This window comes from Plecotus auritus, assembly GCF_963455305.1.
Source record: "Plecotus auritus genome assembly, chromosome: 9".
NCBI classification, from domain to species: Eukaryota; Metazoa; Chordata; class Mammalia; order Chiroptera; family Vespertilionidae; genus Plecotus; species Plecotus auritus.
Window position 1 is genome coordinate 38,300,538 of NC_137783.1, and position 25,142 is coordinate 38,325,679.

Sequence of the window (25,142 nt, forward strand, 5' to 3'; positions counted from 1 at the left end):
ATAGATGCTTCTCATAATTTCATATCTAGGGTAGTCTCACTCCCCAAACCATATCCTTTCCATTTCTCAATGCTGTCTCTCAGTCCTTACACAACCATTTAATCAAAATACTTAATTCTTGTTTTCTAGCCAAGGGAGGTATTAGGACACAATATAATGAAACAGGAAGTGAGAGCAGTTTGACTTTTCATTACTAAAAGATTTTATCTAATTCATCTGTACTTTCAAAAGGGAACAAAATGGAGTTTAAAAACGACAGCAACAACAAAAACAATACACAGGCAAGAGAAAGAATCCAGATAACATCTCAGTTCTATGTGAGTCAATCTGCACAATGTGGTTTCACTGTTTCACAAAAAGTATAAAAATTTCTTGATGACAAATATAAACCTCAAGAAATCATTTTGGCTTTTCCCTTCAACTAGCAAGAATAAAGTTGAGTTATAAATTTTAAAAGTCTTATATTTCCTTTTGATTTTATAGTTTTGGTAGATGTTAACATAACTTTAGGAAAATCCCACTACATTAACATACTTATATTCATAAAAAAAATAGAAGGTGGCTTTTTTTTATTTAATTATAAGATTTAATTTCAAGGTTTTAATTTAAACACAGGTCTAGGAATATACCTATTACATAAAGAGCTAGGCATAGAGGTTATTGTTTCTTAAATTATTTTCCAGTGGAACCCACAAGTTCCAAAGTCAGTAGTTTGGGGTGTTAGTGTTTTAAAGCATAGGTCTTCTCACAGTCTTTAATATGCTAATCTGTATTGCGTTTCTCTAAGAGCTATAACCACACAGCTCCCATGCTTATTTGCACATGAGCATTTTTATTATAGGAGAATCTAGTAGTATCTTATAGAACACTGAAGACATCTGGGTAATTATTGCTAAAAGTGGTGCCTCATTTATGAATTTTATTCCTTTCCACAACTTTTCAGGTGATTTGGTTGAAAGAATGGGGCCTTTCAACATCAAGTCCATTATTCACATATCAATACTGTTTTGAGTCTTTAGTTGCTTTAGCAAGAATCATGCCTGATCAGAAAGCATAGCAGAAAGAGCACAGCTTGTCCGGGATTATTTAAAGTCTAGCTCAACCACTTGCTAGCTGTATGATCTAGGTCTCTAAACTGTACTTTACTAATCTGTAAACTGTAAACGATAACAAAATGAGGAACTTGTGAAGGTCACAGAACTAGCCAGTGGTAGAAATAGAATATGAATTCAAGGCTGACAGCCACACTATTAACCACTTTATTGCAATGTTTCCTTATAACAACAGCTCACAGTGACTAAGAATAGAAAGTGCTTCAAAAGTACTTGTTTGCTTATTTATTTCTGTTTATTGTGGTAAGAACATTAACAGAAGATCTACCCTCTTAGATTTTTAAGTGTACAATGCAGTCCTGTTCACAGTAGGCACTTGTTGTACAGCAGGTCTCTGGAACATATTCATCTTGTGTAACTGAAACTTCATACCCCTTGACTAGCAACGCATGCCCCATCTCTCCTCCCCCAGCCTCTAGTAACTGCCATGCTACCACCTCTGCTTCTATGAGCTTGACTGTTTGAGATACCACATTCAGCGCAGTCACATAGTATTTGTCCTTCTATTTCAGTTAGTACTAGAGGCCCGGTGCACGAAATTCGTGCACGGGTAGGGTCCCTAAGCCTGGCTGGCGATCAGGGCTGATCGGGACCTTCCAGCTGCGGGCTGGGGCCTCCCTTCCCTGTCCGCCAGCCAGGTCTTCCTCTGTTCCACGCTGCTCCCTGATGGTCAGCACACGTCATAGCAAGCAATCAAACTCCCAGTCTTTTGGTAGAACTCCAGAGGGGATGCTTTGCATATTAGGCTTTTATATATATAGATAGATGTCCTCAAGGTTCACTCATGTTGTCATAATACTGTAGAATCCCCTTCTTTTTGAAGGCTGAATAGTATACCATAGAGCAGTGTCTGGTACAACAAATTTCATTTGTCAAATTTTCTAATTAAACTGATAATACTATTGCAGACTTCAAGTTTTGAATGACGAAAGGCTAGACCAGCCTTAGGCAAACTACGGCCCGCGGGCTGGATCCGGCTGTTCTATCCGGTTCTCTTGCTCTCCCCTCCACTCCTTTACTTTGAATTTATATTAGTTCACACAAACACTCCATCCATGCTTTTGTTCCGGCCCTCCGGTCCAATTTAAGAACGCATTGTGGCCCTCGAGTCAAAAAGTTTGCCCACCCCTGGGCTAGACAGTTCAGACCAATCCTCCTACTGGAAACTATTGAAAATGCTGAATTAACTATAGTTTAAAAATGTTTTCCCATAAGACCATAAGAAATTACCAGTACAAATCGAATAAATAAGAACCGGTGAGGTAAGTGAGCACAGAAGCTGTTTGTTCTAATAGCATTTGCCAATCCCAGCAAATCTGAATTTATGATTTAATGATTCTGCATGATGAGGAAAGCAAAACAGAAATCTGCTTCCTGATTTCTGAACAACTGAAGCAGTTTAATGCGAGATTTCCTCATACTAAGTTAATATCCCAAAGGAATCACCAACAGAATCTAGTGAGCCAGAAGCAAACCAATCTTGTTGCCCAGAATCCCCAGTGCCTGGAGGTGGGGATGAGAGGGCACAGAGAAACTCAGACATAGTCTTTCCAAAAGCAGCATATATAAGATTCTATACTATGTCACAGTGAAACTTAGAAAAACCAAAGACTAAGAGAAAATAGAAAGTTACCTTCACAGAAGTGACACACTGACAAATGATTTTCAACAGCTAATAAAAGAAGCCATAAGATAGTGGAATTATGTCTGTAACAGCAAAAACAAAACAAAACAAAAAAACCCTTCATGTAAAAACAAAGAACCAAGAAATATGAAACAAGCAGACATACTAAAAGAAATTCTAAATTATCCTTCAAGCAGAAGAAAAATTATCCCAGATGTAAGGTTTATAAGTAGTCCAGAGTAGGTAAATCTAAATAAACATTAAATGCATAAAACATCTCATGAAATTTAAAAATCAAACAGAATTAAAATATATAACAATAGCACACAAGTCAGAGAAATAGAGTTTAACTGTTCTAAAGTCCTTGCATTGTCTGAGCGAAAAGTAAAACTATCTTTTAATTTTACACTTCATAAGTATTATTAATAGTATTTCTATAAGTAATTTCTAAAAGATGAGAAAAAGAATTATAGCTTTAATTAGACAAGGAAAAACTGAAATGATGAAACTATTAGTCCTTTAGAAGACAAGACAGAACAGAAAAAACAGAGGATATGATGGCAGATTTAAATTCAAATATTTAATACTAGAGGTCTGATGCACGAGATTCATACACTGACGGTGGTGGGGGGAGGGTCCCTCAGCCCAGCCTACGCCCTCTCGCAGTCAGGGACCCCTTGGGGAAATGAGGAGCGGGCCTAAGCCAGCAGTCAGATATCCTCCTCGCAGTCTGGGGCTCTCGCCATCACCACTGTGCTCGCCAGCCGTGAGCCCAGTTTCTGGCTGAGTGGCATTCCCCCTGTGGGAGCACACTGAATACCAGGGGGCAGCTCCTGCATTAAGTGCCTACCCCCTGTGGTCAGTGCATGTCATAGCGACCTTTCCACTGTTCAGTCTATTAGCATATTAGCCTTTTATTATATAGGACTAGTGGCCCGGTGCACAAAATTTGTGCACGGGGGGTAGGGTGGGGGAAGGGGCGTCCCTCAGCCCGGCCTGCACCCTCTCCAATCTGGGATCCCTCTCACAATCCAGGACTGCTGGCTCCTAACTGCTCATCTGCCTGCCTGCCTGATCGCCCCTAACCACTCTGCCTGCTGGCCTGCTCGTCTCAACTGCCCCCCTTGCCAACCTGCTCGCCCCCAACTGGCCCCCCTGCTGGCCTGCTCGCCCCCAATTGCCCCCCACACCGGCCTGATCACCCCCAACTGCCCTCCCCTCCTAGCCTGATCGCCCCTAACCGCCTCTGCCTCAGCCCCGCCACCATGGCTTTGTCCGGAAGGTCTCCCAGTCTAATTAGCATATTACCCTTTTACTAGTATAGATAATGTGGATTATAGACTATTTAGTATTAAAAGCAAAATGAATAAATGCTCCAGTAAAAAAATACCCATAAATATTGTCAAATTGAATAAAAATTAAAATCTAATGTATAATCCTGCTAGAAGAAGCATTCTAAAACATAATAGGTACAGTTTGAGGCAAGAGTGGAAGAAAATACACAATTAAAAATGTGTGAATCAAATATCAAAGGCTCAAATTATATAAAGCAAAAATAGACATAACTAAGAGAACTAGAAAAATCCACAATCATAGATTTTATTATACCCCTCACAATCCTATCTAATAAAAGGGTAATATGCAAATTAACCATTACTCTGTCACAAAGGTAGCGGTGCCCATAGCCACAAGATGGCGGCGCCCAGTCCTCTCAGCCCCGCCGGAGTCTCTCAGTCCCGGGGGGGGGGGGGGTGGGGGGCGGTCGCTGAGAGCAGGCAGCATGAGCGGCCTGGAGGAATGCTTGCTTCACGAGGCAAGCGTTCCGCGCCTGGCTGCAGATGGGCCTCTGGGCCGCAGAGAGCCTCTGGGCAGCGGGCGTGGAGTGGCCAGGCCCCGCAGAGAGCTACTGGCACACGGATTCATGCGTAGGGCTACTAGTAGTATATAATATGTAAACTATAATAATTATTTCTATATATTGCTACATATTTCTTTTGAAAAAAACTACAACTACCAATATCATCCAGAGAGAAAAGGGTTAAGATTAATTTAGCCCTACCTTTCTTTATATCCTCTGCTACCAACAGAAGGGTTGGCTTCCTCAATTTCAAATTTAAAAATAGGATAGGTCTCTTATTGCCAACTAGAAGGTGGTGAAGTCATCAATTTCAAGTCAAAGACAAGGATTCAGAATATACAAAATCATTCTGTTCTGACTAAGCTAGCCTCACAAACAAATCTCTGGCAAATAGCATGGAGAGAGGAAAATAAACTGTTCACTTTTGGGGAAAAGGGATGGACATATTTGGAAAACCTACAGAATCCCTCATGCCTACATTATTTAAGCCAATATCCACTCCAGGGGAACATCTTAAAATTAGAAGTTATTACTGTCACCACATATATATCAACATAACATATGTAATAAGTAAAATATAGACTGTACTTACCATTTCCATTAATAGACAGATTATGGGTCTTGAAATTGTTCTCAGCACTTTCCAAGGTCAGTGTAGTATGAGCTAGCAAATTATACTTTGCACCACTAAAAGTGAGGAAGGAGACATGTTTTAAGTACTCTAGTATAATTTCTACTGCATAAAATATTTAGATGTTCAACAACAACAAGAAATAAACCTGACTAAAAAATGGGCAAAGGACTTGAATAATTTCTCTAAAAAGAGATATACAAATGGCCAATAAAGACATGAAAAGATGCTCAAGATCACTAGTGATTAGGAAAATGCAAACCAAAAATGCAATGAGATAACACTTTAAAGCCATTAGGATAGCTACTGCTAAAAAAATATAACAACAAAGAAAAATAGAAAATAACAAATGTTGGCCAAGATGTAGACAAATTGGACCCTTGTACAGTGGTGATGGTAATATAAAATGGTATAACCACTATGGAAGACAGTATCATGGTTCCTCAAGAGATTAGACATAGAATTACCAAATAATCCAACAATTCTACTTGTGGTATATACCCCAAAGAACTGAAAGGAGGGACTCAAATAGATATATGTAAACCCATGAAAAAGCAACCAAATAGTGAAAGAAGCCCAAGTGTCCTTTCAGGGGTGAAAGGATAAACAAATGTATATACATGCAATAGAAAATTATTCAGCCTTAAAAAGGAAGACAATTCTAACACAGGCTACAACATGGATGAATTGCAAAGACATTATGTTAAGTGAAATAAATCAGTCACAAAGGACAAATACTGTATGATTCCACTTATATGAGGTAGCTAGAAAAGTCAAATTCAGAGGCAGAAAGTAGATTTCCAGAGGCTGAGTGGAAGGGGAAGCAGAGTGCTATTGTTTAAAGGTACAGAGTTTTAGTTTAGGAAAATAAAGAAGTTCTGGAGATGAATGGTAGTGATGGTTGCACAACGTTGTGTATATACTTAATGCTATTGATTTATATACTTAAAAATGGTTAAAACGGTAAATTTTGTTATGTATTTTTACCAAAATAAAAAACACATTTAGATGTTATGAATGACAGTTTAAAGTTAACATAAATGATTAATCCTCTTTATCTCTTTATGCTATTTTATCATAAGAAAACCTGAAAATTATTTAGTTTAGTTTACAAATGTTTCTTTAGAAGGATCTCTATTCATTCAAAAATATTAACTGAACACTGAATGTTTGCCAAGTCTTATGTAAGGTGACGGGCATTAATGATAAATGAGACTCAATATTATATTCTGATGCAGAAGAGAGGGGGGGGAAGTAGAGGGATAAATCAAATTATGGCATTTGAAAGCTATAATGCAACCCTTTTTTGTTATTTGAAAGAAACAAAAGGTATGAGAATACTGAGGACCTATGCTAGATAGGGGAATTGGGAAAGGATTCTCTGAAGAGCTAACAGTTATGAATAAAAGGATGGAGACAAGCAAAGAATGCAGAAAAGCATTCTAAGCAGAGAGAACAGCGTGTGCAGAGAGAGGCTGAAAAAACACGAGTGTGGCTGAAGCATAGTGAGCAGGTGGTAAACATGGTACAACACAGGGTTGGAACTACAGGCAGGGATTAACTCACCTAAAGCTGTGAGCCTTGGAAGAAGGGTGGGTTTAATTCCAAGTGTAATGGGAAGTCATTGGAGAAGGTTAATAAGAAGGGTAGTGACGGAATCTGATTCATATTTATTTCCTGGGGAAGAAATAAATCTCCTTCTTCTGGTTTATCAACTTTAAAGATTTGGAATTTTTATCTACAGTATCAGGAAATGGGGGATTTCATTACTAATCCCATTTTTTCATTATGCTACCCTTGTTAAAGTAGTGCTATTGCCAAAGCATCTAAAATTTTTGATGAAAAATTTCATATCCTGACACTCTGTGATGATAAAAAAATGAATTTTTGTTTCAAATAATTGTATTTTCTGTGCTAGCAATTTAAATTTAAAACTTTTCATGACTTTTAAATTTTCCAAAATAAAACATTCAAAACATTAAGGAGCATGTTGTAAAAAAGAAAAAGAGGATAGGTAGATGGACAGACAGGAATACAGATGAACTTTGGAGAAAAAGAGAGAAGTCTGAAGGAAATTTTTAGTAATTGTGCCAGGTTATATGTTTCATAAACCTTGTCTCTTACTAAATCTTTAATAAAATCTCTATTACAAAGAAAAATTTGTATACATGTAGTAAGTATGCAATGCATGCGCTTCATTAGTAAATAATGCTATACCCCACAGAATGTTACTCACTTTGAGAACACCTCGTTTTTTGTTTTCCAGTTATATTGAGAAATAACTGACATACATCGCTGTATAAAGCATACAGCATGATAAGTTAGTTTATCTTGATCTTAATATGCAACCAGAGATATCTGTTTCCTGTCTCCAAAACTTCTTTTTTAACAAGACAATGCATGAGTAAAGTTCAAGTTACATTCTGAATATAACTGGTATAATGTCGGACTCATATGCACAATTTTGGAAAAGTTCATTAAGTATTAACAAATCTCCACTGTTGCTAGAGCTAAGAGGCACCAGTCTTATACTCAGTGTGGCCATTCTCTCATGATTTTACCCTGAACAAATATCTACAGTGCCTTTCATAATTAGCTCTTATTTTCCCCTAGTGTTAGACAATGAGTCCCCCGGCCCCGCTAGCCCCATTCTAAAAAAAAGGTTAAGGAAATATTAAAGAAAACTGTGGATAAAACAATCAAAGCAATTGAGAATGGCAATTACAATGAAAAAGCAAATATTACTACACACAAACTGCCTATTAACAATCATATTAGCTGTTTGGTGATCAGGGTGTATGTAATATTTTAAGCATTATTTCAGCATGATAATGTCATTGATATATAAATATTATGGAACTACATTATAATTTTTCACACTTAAAACAATGGGAAATAGACTCCCCATTAGCATTTTAGTACAGAATATGCTATTTTCAGGAAAGAGGTTATTGACATTAAGTGGATAACTGCTGCCAAGAGAGGGAAAACAGGTGTGTGTGACAAGAGGCTAGTGTGTGGAGTACAGTGAGGGAGAGGGAGAAGGAGATGTCCAACGGTAAGTGGGAGGCAGACACTGTACACGACAGTGCCCTGTAGGGCATGATGAGAACACTGGATTTTATCCTGAGTGAAATGGGAAGCAAATGGTAGGTTTTGAGCTATGTGCTATGATCTGACTTGTATATTTGATCCTTCTGGCTGCTGTATGGAGAACAGACCACAGAGGCCAAGAGAGTGAAAATAGAGATGCCAACTAGAAAGCTACTGCAATTGACCAGTCAAGAGCTGATTGCAGGCCTGGAGTAGGGTGGTAGCAGTAGGGTGGTGAGAAATGGTAAGATTCTTGATATATTCTTAAAGTTCATGCAATGTGGACATCTGGTAAATGCAAAAGAAATAGTCAAGGACAACTCCAAGGCTTTAGGCCTGAGCAACTAGAAAAATGGAAATGAGGCTGACTAAGTGAAGAATAGACATGGGAAGTACAAATTTAGTTTTGTACAAGTTAAGTTTGAGATTTTTTTTTTTTTAGATACCTAGATGGTATAAAGGATAAGCAGATGGATATATGACTCTGAAGTTAGGAAAGGGAAACATATTGGAGAATTAAATTGGGAAGTTACCAGTATATAGATAAAATTTAATGAAAGTAAGTTAAATATTTAAGTCCAAGGGTGTTTTCTTTTTAAGTTAGTCCATCATTTTTTTCAAGTAATTAATTATTCTCAATTTTACCAGTTTTCACAAAATGATTGTTTAAAATGATGTATATTTATTTGCACATTGAAAAAGAATGTACTAAATATGTCTTAAGGAGCATAAAGTAAGTTAATTCAGCTATTAGAGGCACTGGGAAAATCTAGCTCAAGGAATTTCAATGAGCTAAATTCCACAAATAAAATGAATAAATGAAATCACATGAGGGAGCAAGCTAAAAATTACCAAAAATGTTCACTGTCTTCTTTTAGATCAAACAATACTTTCTGATGATATTTCAAGTTACTTCATTTTTAAACCATGACTAATTACAATGGTAATGCTTCCAAAACCAACAATGATCTCACTTTTAAAACATTCTTGTCAGGATAACATTTTCTTACTAAAACATTACACTCATTCATTTTAGCCAATCCTAATATTGAGTTCCCAAAAGTTTAATCAGCTATATTTTTAAATCAAATAGGCCAATTGTTATAAGATTGTGGGGGTATCCAAAAATGTTATAAAAAATAAATCACTACTTTAAACGGTAGTCTGAAAAAAATGCACTTTTTTCAGGAAGAACAGCTATATTTGATCACATGCCATATTTCCAGAGAAGATACATATTGCCCAAATTTGATCTTTTGTACTCATTTTGGCTGAAAATTAAAAGCTATATTAGGAACGTGATCTTGAACTAGACCACTGTTGGTATGGCTCATTGATTAGAGTGTCAGCCCATGCACCAAAGGGTCTTGGGTTTGATTCCTGATCAAGGGCACGTACCTGGTTTGCAGGTGCGCTCCCTGCCCCCTGGTCAATGTGTCTCTCTTTCCCCCTCCCTCCATCCCTTTGACTCTGTCTGAAAAGCAATGGAAAAAATATCCTCTGGTGAGGATTAATAAGAAAATAAAAATAAAATGGAATTGATCTCCTGTGCATTCTAATTACTAATAAGATTCTCAACCTCTTATGGTGCTGAAGTGGTCAGTTGAGGAAGTATCAGGTGGGTGTAGTCCTGGGCCATGAGTTTAACCTCCTGTACTCTGGATTCACACCAGAAGTGTAATAGGATGCTGGAATTAGGAGAATATGATTTGGTGAAATGTTGTAAAAGGTTTTATTCTATCTTTTGACCAACTTTAATGGTGTAAATAAACAAAATGCATGCAAGTTTCATGGGAAATGTTTCATAAAGACAATTATTGTTTGGATTCAGGTATAAACCAAGTAGAATGACAAATCTAAGTAGAAGGAACACTTCAAAACAAATATGACAACCCTGACTAAAAAGCACTTAATACCAAATAATTTTATTCTCAAAAATTCCTCTAGGCTTAGAAGAGGAATATAGCTTAAATACAAGTTCTAACATTACTGAGATTATCTATCTTCTATGAAATTATAAACAACGAATTTTAAATTTTAAAATGTCTATATTTTTTATTTCTATGTCAAGTTTCTAACTGAAATTCTTCAGCATGAGTTTGAAAAAATAGTTCAGAAAAAGCACTGCTCTCAGAACAGTAAAAAATAGTAACAATAATGGTAAGAGCCACATTTATTAAATGCTTACTAAGTACCAAGTTCATGAATTATCTTTTGGAATCTCATAATGGAGTTAGATATAATTACATTATCATCTTTATTCCCATTTACTGAGGGATTACAGATGGTTAAATTAAAGCACCTTTCAGCAAATACTTGACACAATCTTAACCTAAAAAACGTTTCAAATGGCCTTAATTCTAAAGGAAGAAAATTTAAGGGCCCCTTTCTTCCTTTTTAATGATATTTTTAATAGGAAAGACTTACATCTTCGACGACTATTTTTGTGTACATGGGACCTACTTATGGATCACAAAATCAATTTAATAATTCATAAACAGCATTTTTTTAAACTAAAAATAACTAGAATTAAAAAGTCTGATCATTATAATATAAATAGCAAGGACTAAGTATTGCTTCATGAAATCTGCTTATATAGCTGTGTACTGTCATAATGTAAAATATATTTCTTACCATGGGTCTCAAACAAAATTGACTGAAAGCCACAATGCTAGATAGAGTCCCAAGGCATTTTTCACAATTCTGACATGAAAAGTTATTTAATTGCATTCTAATGATTGATATTTACAGGATCTATACTTAAAATATTTGGGTTGTTTGTAATTATAGTAAAATTATTGGCATGCTGAAGAGCCAGCTCTACTAAAACATGCAAAGAAATTCTAGGAATGTAGCCCGATCAACGGTTTTCCCAAGAAACATAAACATAAAGTGATTTGTGAAGCAACAAACACAATGTTTAAAGAAAGTATCTGAAAGAAACCAGGGCTCCTTGAAGAAATGGTAATTCCAGGTCTAGGCAGAAAAATACAAGATGAACATGGAACATCTTGTGTCATAAAGCAATGAAGCTATTAGAGATTAGGTTGTGTCAAAACGACGCAGGAATCAGCTTAAAAGCTTCCCATAGATCACATATGGTACAATTTGGCTTAAAAGAGAGTAATACCTATAATAGACTGACACACAAATATATGAAAATTCAAGAGTTCAAATAAAAGATAACATTGATCAACTCCATATCAACTTATTATTCTAAAATTAGGTAAATAAAAGAAACAAGTATTTTTCCTGCCTTTCCTTCATCCGTTTTTTGCATTTATATCCAGAAGTTCATGAAGGGAAGTTCTTCTTTGAAAGAATTCCAGGTTAAAAAAAAAGTAGGACAAATGTAGAAAGTCACCAAATTATAATCCCCTAGTGAAATAATGAGTGATCAGTAATGGCTGCTAAGACCATTAGATAAAAGATTGATAAGGAACTTTATAATAGATAAATCAGGCTGGCAACATCTGAACCCACTGATCAATTTTAACATGACTAAAAGTGGGACAAGGCTTCCTAATGGGAGATAGTAGGAAGTACATATAATCAATATGAAGTATTATTGCCCTAAAAGAGAATCTGAACCTAATCAGTTCTCTATATCTACTACCTACTAGTTGTAGGAAATGCAGGGGATAGAAAAAGATGTTTTTTAAAAAAATCCACAAATGTGTAATTAACTAAATTTAAAATATGGGAAATTCTATAAGATCTGGTTTCTTCAATAAATAACAGCAAGAAAAAATAGATGGGAAACTGTTAAAGATTAAAAGAAACTTAAAAGACTCACTGTAATGCAGCATTATAGACTTTGTTAGGATTCTGATTTGCACAAACAAATCATAAAAGGACTTTTACAAAATTACGGCAATTTGAATACAGACTAGATATCAGATAACATTAAGGACTTATTTTTTATTTTGTTAAGTGTGATAATGTGGCTTTGTGATAAAGATAATGTTTTTTAAAATCTCTAAGAATAAAGCATGACATAAAAAACTAATTAGCAGACTGATATGTAACAAATACTTTGATATATAGTCCCTTTTCAAGAAAAACATTTCAGCCCTGGCTGCTGGTGTGGCTCAGTTGGTTGGGGCACCAAAAGGTTGCTGGCTCCATACCTGATAGGGGCCATGCAGGGGGCAGCCCATGATGTTTTTCTCTCTCTCACCTTCCTTTGCTTTCTTCTAAAAATCAATTAAATATATATATATATATATTAACCTATCTAGTAATCCTATCTAATAAAAGAGTAATATGCAAATTGACCATCACTCCAACACACAAGATGGCCGCCCCCATGTGGTCAAAGATGGGTGCCCCCATGTGGACACAAGATGGCCGGCAGGAGAGGGCAGTTGGGAGGGACCAGGTCAGCAAGGGAGGGCAGTTGGGGGCAATGAGGCCTGCAGGGTTGGGCAGTTAGGGGTAACCGGGCCAGCAGAGGAGAGCAGTTGGGGGCGACCAGGCCTGCAGGGGAGGGCAGTTGGGGGGAACCATGCCTACAGGGAAGGACTTTAGGGATGACCAGGCCTGCAGGGAGGGAAATTAGGGGCGACCAGGCTGGCAGGGGAGGGCAGTTAGGGGCAACCAGGCTGGCAGGGGAGGGCAGTTAGGGGCGATCAGGCCGGCAGGGGAGCAGTTAGGTGTTGATCAGGCTGGCACGTGAGTGGTTAGGGGATGATCAGGTTGGCAGGTGAGCAGTTGGGAGCCAGAAGTCCTGGATTGTGAGAGGGATGTCCGACTGCCCGTTTAGGCCCGATCCTGAACAGGCCTAAACGGGCAGTCGGACATCCCTCGAGGGGTCCCAGATTAGAGAGGGTACAGGCTGGGCTGAGGGACACACACACCCCCATGCACAAATTTCATGCACCAGGCCTCTAGTATAATATATAAAACCATACTATGCAAATAGACCAAACGACAGAATAAACAAACAACCGGTTGCTACGATGTGCGCTGATCAACAGAGGGCGTGCGCAAACATGGCAGGCATCAGCAGCAGGCAGCAGAGCACGGAACATGGTGGGTATCAGCCGCGGCGAGATGGTGGAGCAGGTAAGCGGGGGCACCAGACCAAGGCAATTGCTGTCATTGGGGTGAGCCTCTGGTATTTACTAAAAATTCTTTGCTACCGCATGCTGTGGTCCCGCCAAGCGCTTGCACCTGCTGCTGGCGCCAGCCCTGCTCGCACCCACTGCCAGCACCCGGCGCCAGCCCTGATCGATTGGCGCTGTCAGCGGGAGCAGGCAGCGGCTGCTAAACCCGATCACCCCTCAGGGCTTCTCCACCTCCCCCTGCTCCTGAAGAGCAATTAGGGCCAGCAGCCACTGCTCGGACCCACTGCTGGTGCCTGGCACTGGTCCCAATCACTCAGCGCCATCAGCGGGTGCGAGTGGAGGCTGCCGGCTCTGATCGCTCCTGAGGGCTTCTCCACCTTCCCCTGCTCCTGAGGGGCAATCAGGGCAGCAGGCACCACTCACACCTGCTAACAGCGCCGGCCCTGCTTGTACCCGCTGCTGGCACTGGCCCCAATCACTCCACACCGTCAGCGGGTACAAGTGGGGCCGGCGCTGTCAGCACATGGGAGTGGTGGTAGGGTGAGCGGGGCTGCAAGCAGACAGGGGATCAGGGGCAAGGGGGAGGCTCTGCAGCAGGAGGGGCCAGGTGGGGGTGCAGAGGATGGGCTGAGACCCTCCCCTGTGCCCACCACAGCCTTGCAGCCCACAGTTCCTTTTAAGGTGCATGAATTCATGCACTGGGCCCCTAGCATATATATAAAATATTTGTTGTTAATCCTCACCCGAGGATATTTTTCCATTGATTTTTAGAGAGAGTGGAAGGGAAGGGGAGAGACAGAGAGAGAGAAATATTGATGTGAGAGAGACACACTGATTGGTTGCCTCCCACATGCCTGACCAGGACCTGGGATGGAGCCTGCAACTGAGGTACATGTGTCCTTGTCCAGAACTGAAGCTGGGGCCCTTAAGTCTGTGGGCTGATGCTCTATCCACTGAGCAAAACTGGCTAGGGCAATAAAAATGTATTTTTTTAAAAAAAGAAAAACATTTTATCTTTCTGGTAGATACTAGAATTCCAAATCACTAAAAATACACTGTCACCCAAATTCCTACTTTCAAAGTAAGATATTAAAGCTATCTCAGCTGGGTATATGTCTGACAGCTAAATTTTGTTCTGTTTCAGGATGTTTTTCCCATTTAAAATGTAAACATACACTCCACATACAATACTTTAAAATGTCACTAATATGTAAATATACTTTGTCATTATAAATATTGTATTAGAAACTTACGAAATAGCAGAACCGAAGGACAAACATGTTTCATGATCTTCTTGAAGCACTGAATGTATTTTCTTCCCTGTAGCTTTACTTATAGATGTCTTCAGTTTCTTAGCCAATTTTTTGGGTGTGTTAGCTATGGAAGATTCTTCTGTACAGCAACTATATACTTCCACCTTTATCTGAAAGTCTGGCCTTGCTTCATTACTAAAAACAATAGTATTCATGTTAGGAATTTAACTCAGAAAATAAAATTATAACATCCTTTGATGTTTTCATACATTTAAAGTCAGCATATAGGTTTATGTTCATATATGTTAATGATTCAGAATCTCCCAGTGTATATTTAGTATCTAAATGACCTGAAAGAGTCACTGAAACTTCTAGAGCTACCAGCTTCTAAAGTAGGTCAACCTTAATTCAATTTAACCGTATGTCCAGGCATATTACTTAAAGAAAAAGAATAAAATGTTTTGGTCATTTTGTTGCTAATGTTATTTCTTCTTATCATTCCTTTCATACAGCTATTTTTAAGGTATTTACATTACACATGTGATTTCCTGAATGACTATTCCCCCAGAAGAAAAACTGTTTGAAAACAAAAAAGGAGAAACAAAGGTTTCTTCTGCTAAAACCTTTAGTTTTCACTTCTTTTTTCATAGTTCAGTCCACTCACCACATGCTGCTACCTCCCCACTGAAACCCGTTCTGCCTTTGTGCCTAATAACTCTAAAATAACATTTCAATATTTGATTATATAGTGGAAAACAAACAAAAAATGATGTAAAGAGATATACTCAAGGCATTAATTCCTTGAGGGCAAGTGCTGTCTTAATTTCTGTATTTTTAACCTAGCATAAAAGGTACTCAAATATTTATTATACCAATATGCAGAAATTCTGCAATTTTAGCAAACACTAAGATTGGCTTTGCCCTTTGTCAGACACAATCAACTACCTTTCTCATAAAAGACTGAGGTGGTACTAACAATAAAATATGCTTAAAACTGCAAAAGAGGTCCATCAAATACATGTTACCTGTAGATGATCCATCAGTCTCAGAGATTTTAAAAATGTAACCTTTTAAGATTTAAATGGCCAATTCAAAGTTTGCATAAATCCAAGGAATAATTCCCAGATATTTTCAAAGTTTATTATTTGGCAACTGTTAAACATACAGTATTCCTGGTAATGACTAACAAATGTTAATATTTAGAGGAAAACCAGAGCTTCATAAATATTGAACACTTATTAAAAACAACCATAACAAAAAGCACATTTTTAAACAACATTTAGAACATTTGACTGCTATTATTTTTAGAACAATTTAAAATATTTACAGAATTTTTAAAAAAGTATAAATCATATGTTGTCTTCCCAAGTAACTTAGATTGTTCTTTCCCAGAAAAAAATTATGATTTTTGTCTTTTGATAAAACAAACAATAGCAAAGTGATGTGAAGAAAAGAGCCCATAACAGGATGACCTTGACAAAAAAAATGCAATCATTGATAATGGAAATAAATGTATTTAGGTAACTAAGAAAAATTATTTTTTTAGTCTCAATTATGTAAGCATTTGATGATATTTTGAAGATCCTAAATAAATTGTTTGGTTCAATAAAGCTTGTAAAAAAGCCTGTACTGCTGCTAATAACTCAGAACAATGCATTTTATTCTTCTGTGCTACACAATTATGGGACACTGGACAGAAGCCACAAAACATGGTTTGCAATAGTTTTTTTGTGTGTTTTTTTTTTATGATATGTGAGTGGCAAAACTTGTACTCTCAAATCTCAACTGTATACCTCCATAGCTGAATGTGGCAAAAACTATTATACTGATTTTATTTTAAGAGTTAAGTAGCTACTAATATTTACATATTAAGATAGTGTCTTTGAAACCCTGAAAAGAAATACAAATCACATGCTGATTTAGGCCCACAGAACCTTAGAAAGGGGCCAGGAAAGACTTAGGTTAGTTAAAAATGGTATCTATGGCTACCTAAGGAGTTCTTCCTGGTGCTGTATTATGACCACAATAAAATGAGCCTATAAAAGAGCAGAAGCAATAAAAACAGCCCTGAGGATCACCCATTTTTTACTGTTTTGGAGTACATGAAAGAAGTCCACCATAAGAAAAAGAACATCTCAAATTTTACTAAAGTGCTTTTCCTCTGGCACATATTTCAGGACCATCTCATAAAGAAAGTTGTAATACTATTTTAGTATTTTTGTAACTAAATCTCCTATATGAGACATAAGAACCTGTTTTATGCCCAAATTCACTTTATATAAAGAATTGTTAAGAGATTCCCTTGTATTCATAGCTTAGTTAATAATTAAACTATAAACATTTGTAAAAATTAATAATATCAATGTCAAAATATTTCTACTAATATTACATGATTTCCATTTTATTTTAAATTGGAAAATTCCAAATGGGCTTCTTTTGAATAAAGTAATTTTTAAAATAAATTAAAATAAATAAATAAATAAATAAATAAAAATAAAAAATAAATAAAATAAATTTAAACACTTAAAGATCTAATGCTACAAAAATAACCCAAAGACTTAATAATTATACCCTCCTTTAAAAAAGGGAGAATTTTAGATTACTTTTATTTTCTAAAGATAAAAAAGTACTTACAATATGGTTACATTTTCAAAACATATATCTGTGATTGTTTTATCAACAATTACCATGTCAGTATCAAAAACTTCAGCTCCCATTTTGAATAAACAAAAAATGGCATAGCGCTGTGATTCTAGACAGAAAAATAAACACACCATTTAAAGCCATGAACAATGTGACAAATCATGTCTATATTATGCTAAAACCTACTTGAAAACAAAAAATATTAGCTTAAGTATTTGTTAATAGATTCTTATTTCTGTACACTTTAATCCTTAACTTTTTTATAGTGACTGTTCTGTCAATATATATTAATATTTTATTCAATTAAAACAATTAAACTACGGAATATAAAAAATAAAGTTAAAAATATAAGCCTCTTGACAGCCTAACAATCACCAAACTCATAAATTTTATCCCTAGAAAACTGTTTAAGCTTTAATTAATAGCAACTTTATTATTACATATATGTTATTATTACCTTTGTGATTTTGGTTTCCAAGTCTATTTAAGAAAAAATGTTTTCTATTATAGAAGGTTAAGAGAAGGCACGTTAATAATAGCAAAACATTTTCCACCAAACAGCAAGGGAGGAAACCACAAAAACAATAAAAAGTAGACATGTGAACACAAAAAACATTGCTGCTGGGCCTTTTAATTTGGTGATGCGTTTAAAAAGTATTAGGTGATTAAAGGGCTAAGTCCTCATTATTGAGAAAATATAGCTCTTCGGAAAAACTTATTTTCTGTAGTAATCAGAAAGATGTACTTAATCCCCACATGTATTCTTTTGGAAAGTAAATTACATCTCCTAATTGAATAACAAATATACTAACCTGATTTTGGATTCTTCATATAAAACTAATTATGCTCAATATGATTCAGTTTTTAAAATATGAGAAACAAAGAAAGCTATCACAATAGACAAGAAAGATAAAGGATTATCATATCTTTTTTGCTTTGCCTCTAACAGCTAGAAATCATTTGAGGTTAATTTCCATGACCTCAGCATCACATGAATTTGTGAAGACTATATAAAGCTGTAAAATGCTGAAGGGGAAAAAAAGAAAATCAGATCAAGCTAAAAATCTTTCTCTCTTACATCCTGTTAAATAATCTGAAGAAACAAAACAAGGCAGAAAATATGTCCCAGTTTCTGGTGAAATACAAGAAATGTTGCCTTTACCTTCACTCCTTGAACATTTTCTTTTGTTCCACACTTCCCTTCCCTTACAACTCATTACATACTGTCCTTGCACAGGCTCCTATCAACAACTAAAAGCACATTAGATATGCATTATTTTAATTAGTATCAAGTAATTACAGCATATTTATACTAAAAATCCGAAAAACACAGTGCAGCAACATTTTGCTTATTCTGTCAAATGTTATCAATTTATTTCAGTGTGGAAGCAGCCTTTTCTCCCAATAACAAATTTTTCTATACACTAAAAATAATTTTTAATTACAAATTTAAGTTATACATACGTTCTTTATTGCTGAAGTGATCAGAGTCTTTCCACATTAGTGGTATTCGAATATCTATAAAGAGGGGAAAAATAAATGACAGATAATGATTTTGGTAAATTTTCTTAGAGTAAAATGAACCTGTGAATTCCATAATGGATTCTGACCACTGAAGCCATTAAAATTTGTAATTTAAATATTCTAACACAGGTAATATTTTCTTTAAGAAACAGCTTAGATTAGATATATAAAATGTTATATTTATTTACATAATTTACTAAAAACTGTAACTCAAAGATATTAATTTATTAAGTGAGGTCTTTAATAAGCTTATGCTGAAACATCTTCACTTTGAGATTTATGTTTTTTTTGACGTAAGCGAATTATAGTTTACTAATTGTAAATTCAGCCTAGTGTTGAATTTTTACTGGGGGTAGCAGCAAAATAGTGAGATACACCTCAAAATGTATAGCATAGTAGAGGCAGAAAAGACTTCAGAACTTCTACCCACTATGCAAACTTCAAAGGAAAATTAAGTGACTTGTCTAAGGTCATTGGTTTTTGAGGAGAGACCCACTCTTGACAAACAAATCCAAATTCTCCATTAAGATTTAACTTGTCTAACAAAAGAATTTGCAGACCTTTGTATATTCATGTTACAAACTGCAGCATTTCTCTCAAGAAATAAAACTAAAGAGAGGAATGCATTACTTCTTTCAGTCCAAGAAAAAAAGTCTTATGTTCTAAAAGTGATACATTCTCTCATTCACACATTCTTCAAACTCTAAAGTAATTGTGTTACTGGTCTTTATTCCAGAAGTTAATCTAGAACTGTGATGTAGTCAAATTTTTTCCTTCCTACTTCCCTCCATTCTTCCCTTTACTTTCAATACTGGATTAATAGTAGTATCATTTTTTTCTGACATTCCTATGCTCTGACATATTTTCAAAGTTAGAGGATTAAGGTTCTACCAAATAGATTAAGATGTGTGAACTACAGTGTTCCATAGCACAGTTGAGATCTCAATGGTAAAGTATAGCTAGTTTTAATTACTCAGAGTACAAAAACTATATAAATACCTCAAGTCTTTGTGGAAAACTTGTTTAAGAACTTCCCTAGTACACTTAAGAAGTTTATGTGCATATTTTAATACCTATTAATTATGCCACTTTCAAATAATTAAAAATCTTTATGAAATAAGCTGTTCTTGTGCTTCACTTTTAGATTCCATTATTTTTTGCTTAGATTTTTATTTGCTTAGAATTTAGTTTTTAAGGTTCTTAATTTCGAATTTTCTTTCTATAAAAGTTTTATATAACTCCTTCATCCTTAACCTACCTAACCAGGCAGGTATGTATGAGTGTCCTTCCCATTGCTGCCCTAGCAGTTTTTATAAAAATATTACTAATTGAGCTCTCTTTATGTGTCAAGCTAACCACTTTACATGCAGCTCATCGAATAGCAATTTTTAAAATGTTTACCAATTTAATAGTCAAGTGACAGGATTTAATTGCTTAGATTTGTATTTTCTTTGATTAACAAGAAAAATGTTAATAAATTTTATTGGCCAGCTCAGTGAATCTGTTTGTAACTGTGGCCCATTTCTCTCTCTCTTTTTTTAACATTATTGATAGTATGTACTTTTAAAAGTTAATTATTAAATCTATCTGAGAATTTAAGTATGTGAGGTAAAAATATAAAAATAATTATCCTTCTTATAAAAATAATTGTTGCACCTCCATTTATATCTAATAGTATTCTTTTCTTTACTGATTTAATGCTACTATCTTTATCATATATGTCATTCTAAATGTCTGTTCCTTGGCTACTTTATGGATCTACTTGAATAATTTATTAATGACAAATCTACTATCAGTACCATACTATAATAATCACTGAACCTTTATAATCTACTTTGCTGTTACAAATACATCTTCCAGCAACATCTTACTCTTACTTGCTAATTCCTTTGTATGAATTTTAGAATATTTTGCCAAATTTCCCCCTCCAAAATGTTTTACTACAATTCTATTGTCCAAATTAATTTGGGAACTGATAACGTTGTAATATTCTGTCTTTATAGGGTAGCACTATACAGTTACCCTCACATTTTTATTAAGGTTATTCTTGAGAGTAGTAGATTTTTTTAATGTTTTTATTGTAAAGGAGTTTTTTGTTGTTTTTTTGCCATCATATTTCCTAACAAGGTATTGCTGGTTTTGAGAGCAGCTATACCACTTTTTGTATATTTATCTTGAATCAGCCATTTTTACTGAATTCTTTATTAATTCAAATAATATTTCAGTTAATTCCTTAGATTTTCTAGGTCTGCAATCTATTAACTTCATCTAGTATTGAATATATCTATCTCTTTTCAGTAGTTTCATATTTCATTCTTACCATTTTAGCTAGAATTTCTAAAACTGTCAAATTATACTGATACAATAGACATTGTTCTTTTGTTCTTGATTTTAATGGGATTGCCTTTATTGTTTTATAATTTTGACTTGGCTAATGTCCTGTCAAAGAGTCTGCTTCTTTTTGACCACAATTGCTGACTCATTTCATTTCACAACTGTTCTTGTCCACAGCTGTTCTTATTCTAACTATTTACACTATCCTGGGAGGAACATGGACCCTGACTTCCTTTGCTATATACCCACAGCCTGTGGGTCAGTCTTGCCCTTTCCCATGCCTCGCTATGTTAGATCCTCAAGAGGAGTAGATGGACACTTCTTATTTATTTCCCAGGTGGTCAAGTATAGTCAGATGCCAAAAAATATATATAAGCCACCACCTAGGTTTCTTAATTCAGATTCAAATATTAGAAATTCCTTTTTGATTCTTGCAAATGGTTGACTCAATCTTGATTTACATTGCTCTTAACCTATGTCTTTTTTTTTTTTTTTCATGTCTTCATTGACATTTTAATGGTAAATGAAAGAGTCATAATAGGATGGCTAACTTAGATGTTACCAGGCCCTAGAAGTCTACCCATACTTTTCAAAAGTAAAAACTGAGGCACTTTGTGAACTGATTTGGTTTTAGTCACTGAATTAGTAGCCAGCAAGTGAGCTCAGACAACTTTACTACAATGCAATTATTTCATGTTTAGCAGAAATAATCAGAATAAACCTCAATTATTCTTTTTAACTTTTATAAAGATCTACCCAGTGAGTGGTGAATCTGAAATGAAAAACCCAGGTATCTTTAGGCAATCAATCTCAAAAACATTATAAAAAAAAGAAAAGGTGGAATAGTTTTTAATTTTCTTTGTTTTTACAAATATACAGATAAGATATAATTAAGAAAAGTAATTACATATGCATCCCATTTTTGGATACTTTCGGTTCCTTAATTTAATTTAAAATTATCTTTTGGAAAAAAGGAACACATGAAGAAATAAGTTTAATTTCTACACTTGAGTATTTGTGGTCAGGAAACTAGTTTTTCTCTTACTTTATATGCTTTTACTTGGGCATTCTTCTAAATGTACAGTTAATGCTAATTTCATGAATTGCTGCAGTCAAACCATTATCATATGACAGCAGATATTAACTCTGTCATGTCACCTGAGTATTCAAAAGCAATTTAATATATCTCATTTGTGTACTGGGTAGCACTGTATTGGGAACAAGAAATGAAGGATTATGTTTAAGTATTTTTAGAAAATCCCCTTTGGAGATCTACAATATTTTATCTATCACATTAAAATCTTTTAAATTTAGTGAACAACTACTATGTAAAAGTACTATGTTTGGCATTAAAATGATATAAGAGGTATAAAACATGTTTTATAATTGGAAAGATGAAAACACGAATATATATAACTATAAAACAAGCAACTAATTTTTATATAGTTCAGTGTTTTTTTCTGACAAATTTTTTGCTGAAGGCAATTCCTCTGGTTTAGGACAATTACATCCTCTGTAAAATTCAGGCCTATCCTTCCTATATGAGAATTTTTGTTTATCCATATAACATTTCTAAAAAAAAAAAAAAAAAAAATCCCTTGGGTGAGAAGGCCTGAAAGGCAGCAGCAAGGTCCCTGGAGCGAAAAAAAGAAGGCTTTTGGCCAGTTATTACTTAAGGACTGATGGAGGTCTGTTGTTTCCAGTATTTGTACACGGTGCATTATCTAACTAGTGTACACCCTAGTCAGCCATGTATTCACTTCAATCCGTGGCATCTCCAAGCCACTGTCTTTAGCTTCCTTAACCGTTTGGAGAAACTGAGACAACACAGCATAAGTGCCATCTAGTGGTAAAGGGTCTCCTAACTGCATTAGGAATTCAGACGAGAGGAAACATCATTTCTAGCTGGAATAACAGAGAAGACTTTACAGATGAGCAAACAGATCCTGAAGACAATATCGTTATTTCGAGAGCTGAGTGTCAGAAGCATGGGGAGAGAGATGTCTTGCTAAAGCAGACAGCTTATGGACAAGAATAGTAGAAAATATGGCTAGAAAAATAGTTGAGTCAGAATAAAAAACTCAGGGGGAAAAGTTTGGTCTTTGTTCTCTGGGCAATGAAGACTAGTCATCCATCGATTCAATATTCACTGAGTAATTACTATGTGCAAAAACTGTGTTAGCTTCTGGGTATACAGAGATGAAAAAAGCAACCATAGTGCTTACCCTCATGGAACTTCTAGCCTAGACAAACATTAAAAACATTGAAACTCTGAGCAGAAAAGGAATGGAGATTCAAAAGACTTGAGTCTGCAGCCCAAGTCAACCACTAACAGGAAATCATTTAACCTTTGAGTCTAAAGAAAAAGAGAACTACCTACGTATTTCACAAAGCTGCACTGAGAAAAAAACTATATACTATATGTAATATAAATGAAACAGTTTGTAAAATTCTATAATGTGAAGCATAATGGTGAAAAATGTTTTAGAAGAAATATTCTGATAGAGGTATATAAAATAAAATGAAGAGAATGGACATAGGAAATTAAAAACCCCACCAACTCTAGAAAGTTACTTTATAGAACTTATTCAGTAATATATAAATCATCTAAAGCTTACCTGATATGGCAAGCTTTCCTTTACATGCTGTTCGTTCTTTACTTTCAAAACTCACACCACTGTCAAAAGGAAAAAAAAATCTAATGAAAGATCTTTTCTAATAAGCAATTGTTTGAACAATCTTTCACAAATGTCTAAATATTAAAAGCAAATATGCATCCATGGATAATAATGACTTCCAGTTAATATGAACTACCTGACTCAAATTTTAAGATGTTTAGTCAACAGCAAGCTGGCTTTAAGGTAAATATATAGAACTATTTCCTTTGATTTTTCACATAAGCTTTTCCTTCCCTGATGACTATATACTGACTTATGCTAAATGAAAGCCTTTTGTGATTATTTACATTTATAAACAATATGTACAATATTTGTCCAGGTCCCAGAAAGTAAAATACCTTGGATCACCATTACACGAATTGTATTTATAGTTTACCAGATTACAGTTGCCTGACAAAGTTAATGACCTCTCAACCATGAACTTGCTGCTGAGGAGTACCTTATCCTTATAAAATATAACAATTTTTAAAATTACTCTGTTCTATATTTATATTCAGTAAGATACTATTTCATTTCTTTGAAAATCCAAAAAACTAAGAATATACTAAAATAATAAATTATCTAAAAAGGAAGGGATGGCTCTGTAGAGAGACTAAAATATGGAAAGGAAAATATCATCATGACAATAGAAAAAAGTCTCAAAGGAAATTCTTGGGATAACAAAACACTTGCAGGTCTGACTTTACAATATACTATTACCATTAAAAAACAAACTTTTAAAATAGTTATCTCCTATTAGACCCAATCAATTCCATCCTTAAATATTTCCTTTAATATTCCTATTTCCTAATATCCTGCATTTAGAGACTAGCATTACATTTCTAGAGCAGTATTTCCAAGAGTATTCTTCTCTGCACTTTTTCTTAGTCTGTATTTAAATTAGTTAGCTAATTAACTGCTGGCTAACTTAATCAGGTACTTCAAATATTTATAAGATACAAACTTTTCAGTTGAATACTGTTTAATTTTCTTTTTTGTTTTTGTAATTTATTGGTTTTAGAAATAAGAGGGAGGGAGAGAATTAGGGAGGGGGGAGGAGATAGAGAGAAACATAAATTTGTTGTCCCACTTATTTATGTATTCATTGGTTTATTCTTGTATGTGCTAAACCTGCAACATTGGTGTAGCAGGATGACACTCTAACCTACTGAGCGACCCAGCCAGGGCCTGTTTAACTTTCTAAGAGGGCTTTTAGAGAAAGAGTGGGTGGGAGCTTGAAGTATATCTAACTAATTTTCAGAAGAGAATGACAACATCTCATTGCATTTCATTCAGGACACTTGTTTAAAAAGATTGAATATATTCATTGCGAGCCACGGTTTG

General features: G+C 35.3%; 1 protein-coding gene across 1 annotated transcript in view; it reads right to left on the reverse strand.

The window, feature by feature from the left end:
- RTKN2 (rhotekin 2) overlaps positions 1-25,142 on the reverse strand; it is a gene marked incomplete at both ends in the record, with an annotated part of 75,966 nt that overhangs the window by 32,900 nt on the left and 17,924 nt on the right. Inside the window, 5 exons of the mRNA XM_080640220.1 lie at positions 5,187-5,281; positions 14,641-14,835; positions 17,275-17,392; positions 18,748-18,801; positions 23,760-23,818. Of these exons, the coding sequence (XP_080496346.1) occupies positions 5,187-5,281; positions 14,641-14,835; positions 17,275-17,392; positions 18,748-18,801; positions 23,760-23,818 (521 nt within the window). The remainder of the gene's footprint in view (positions 1-5,186; positions 5,282-14,640; positions 14,836-17,274; positions 17,393-18,747; positions 18,802-23,759; positions 23,819-25,142) is intronic.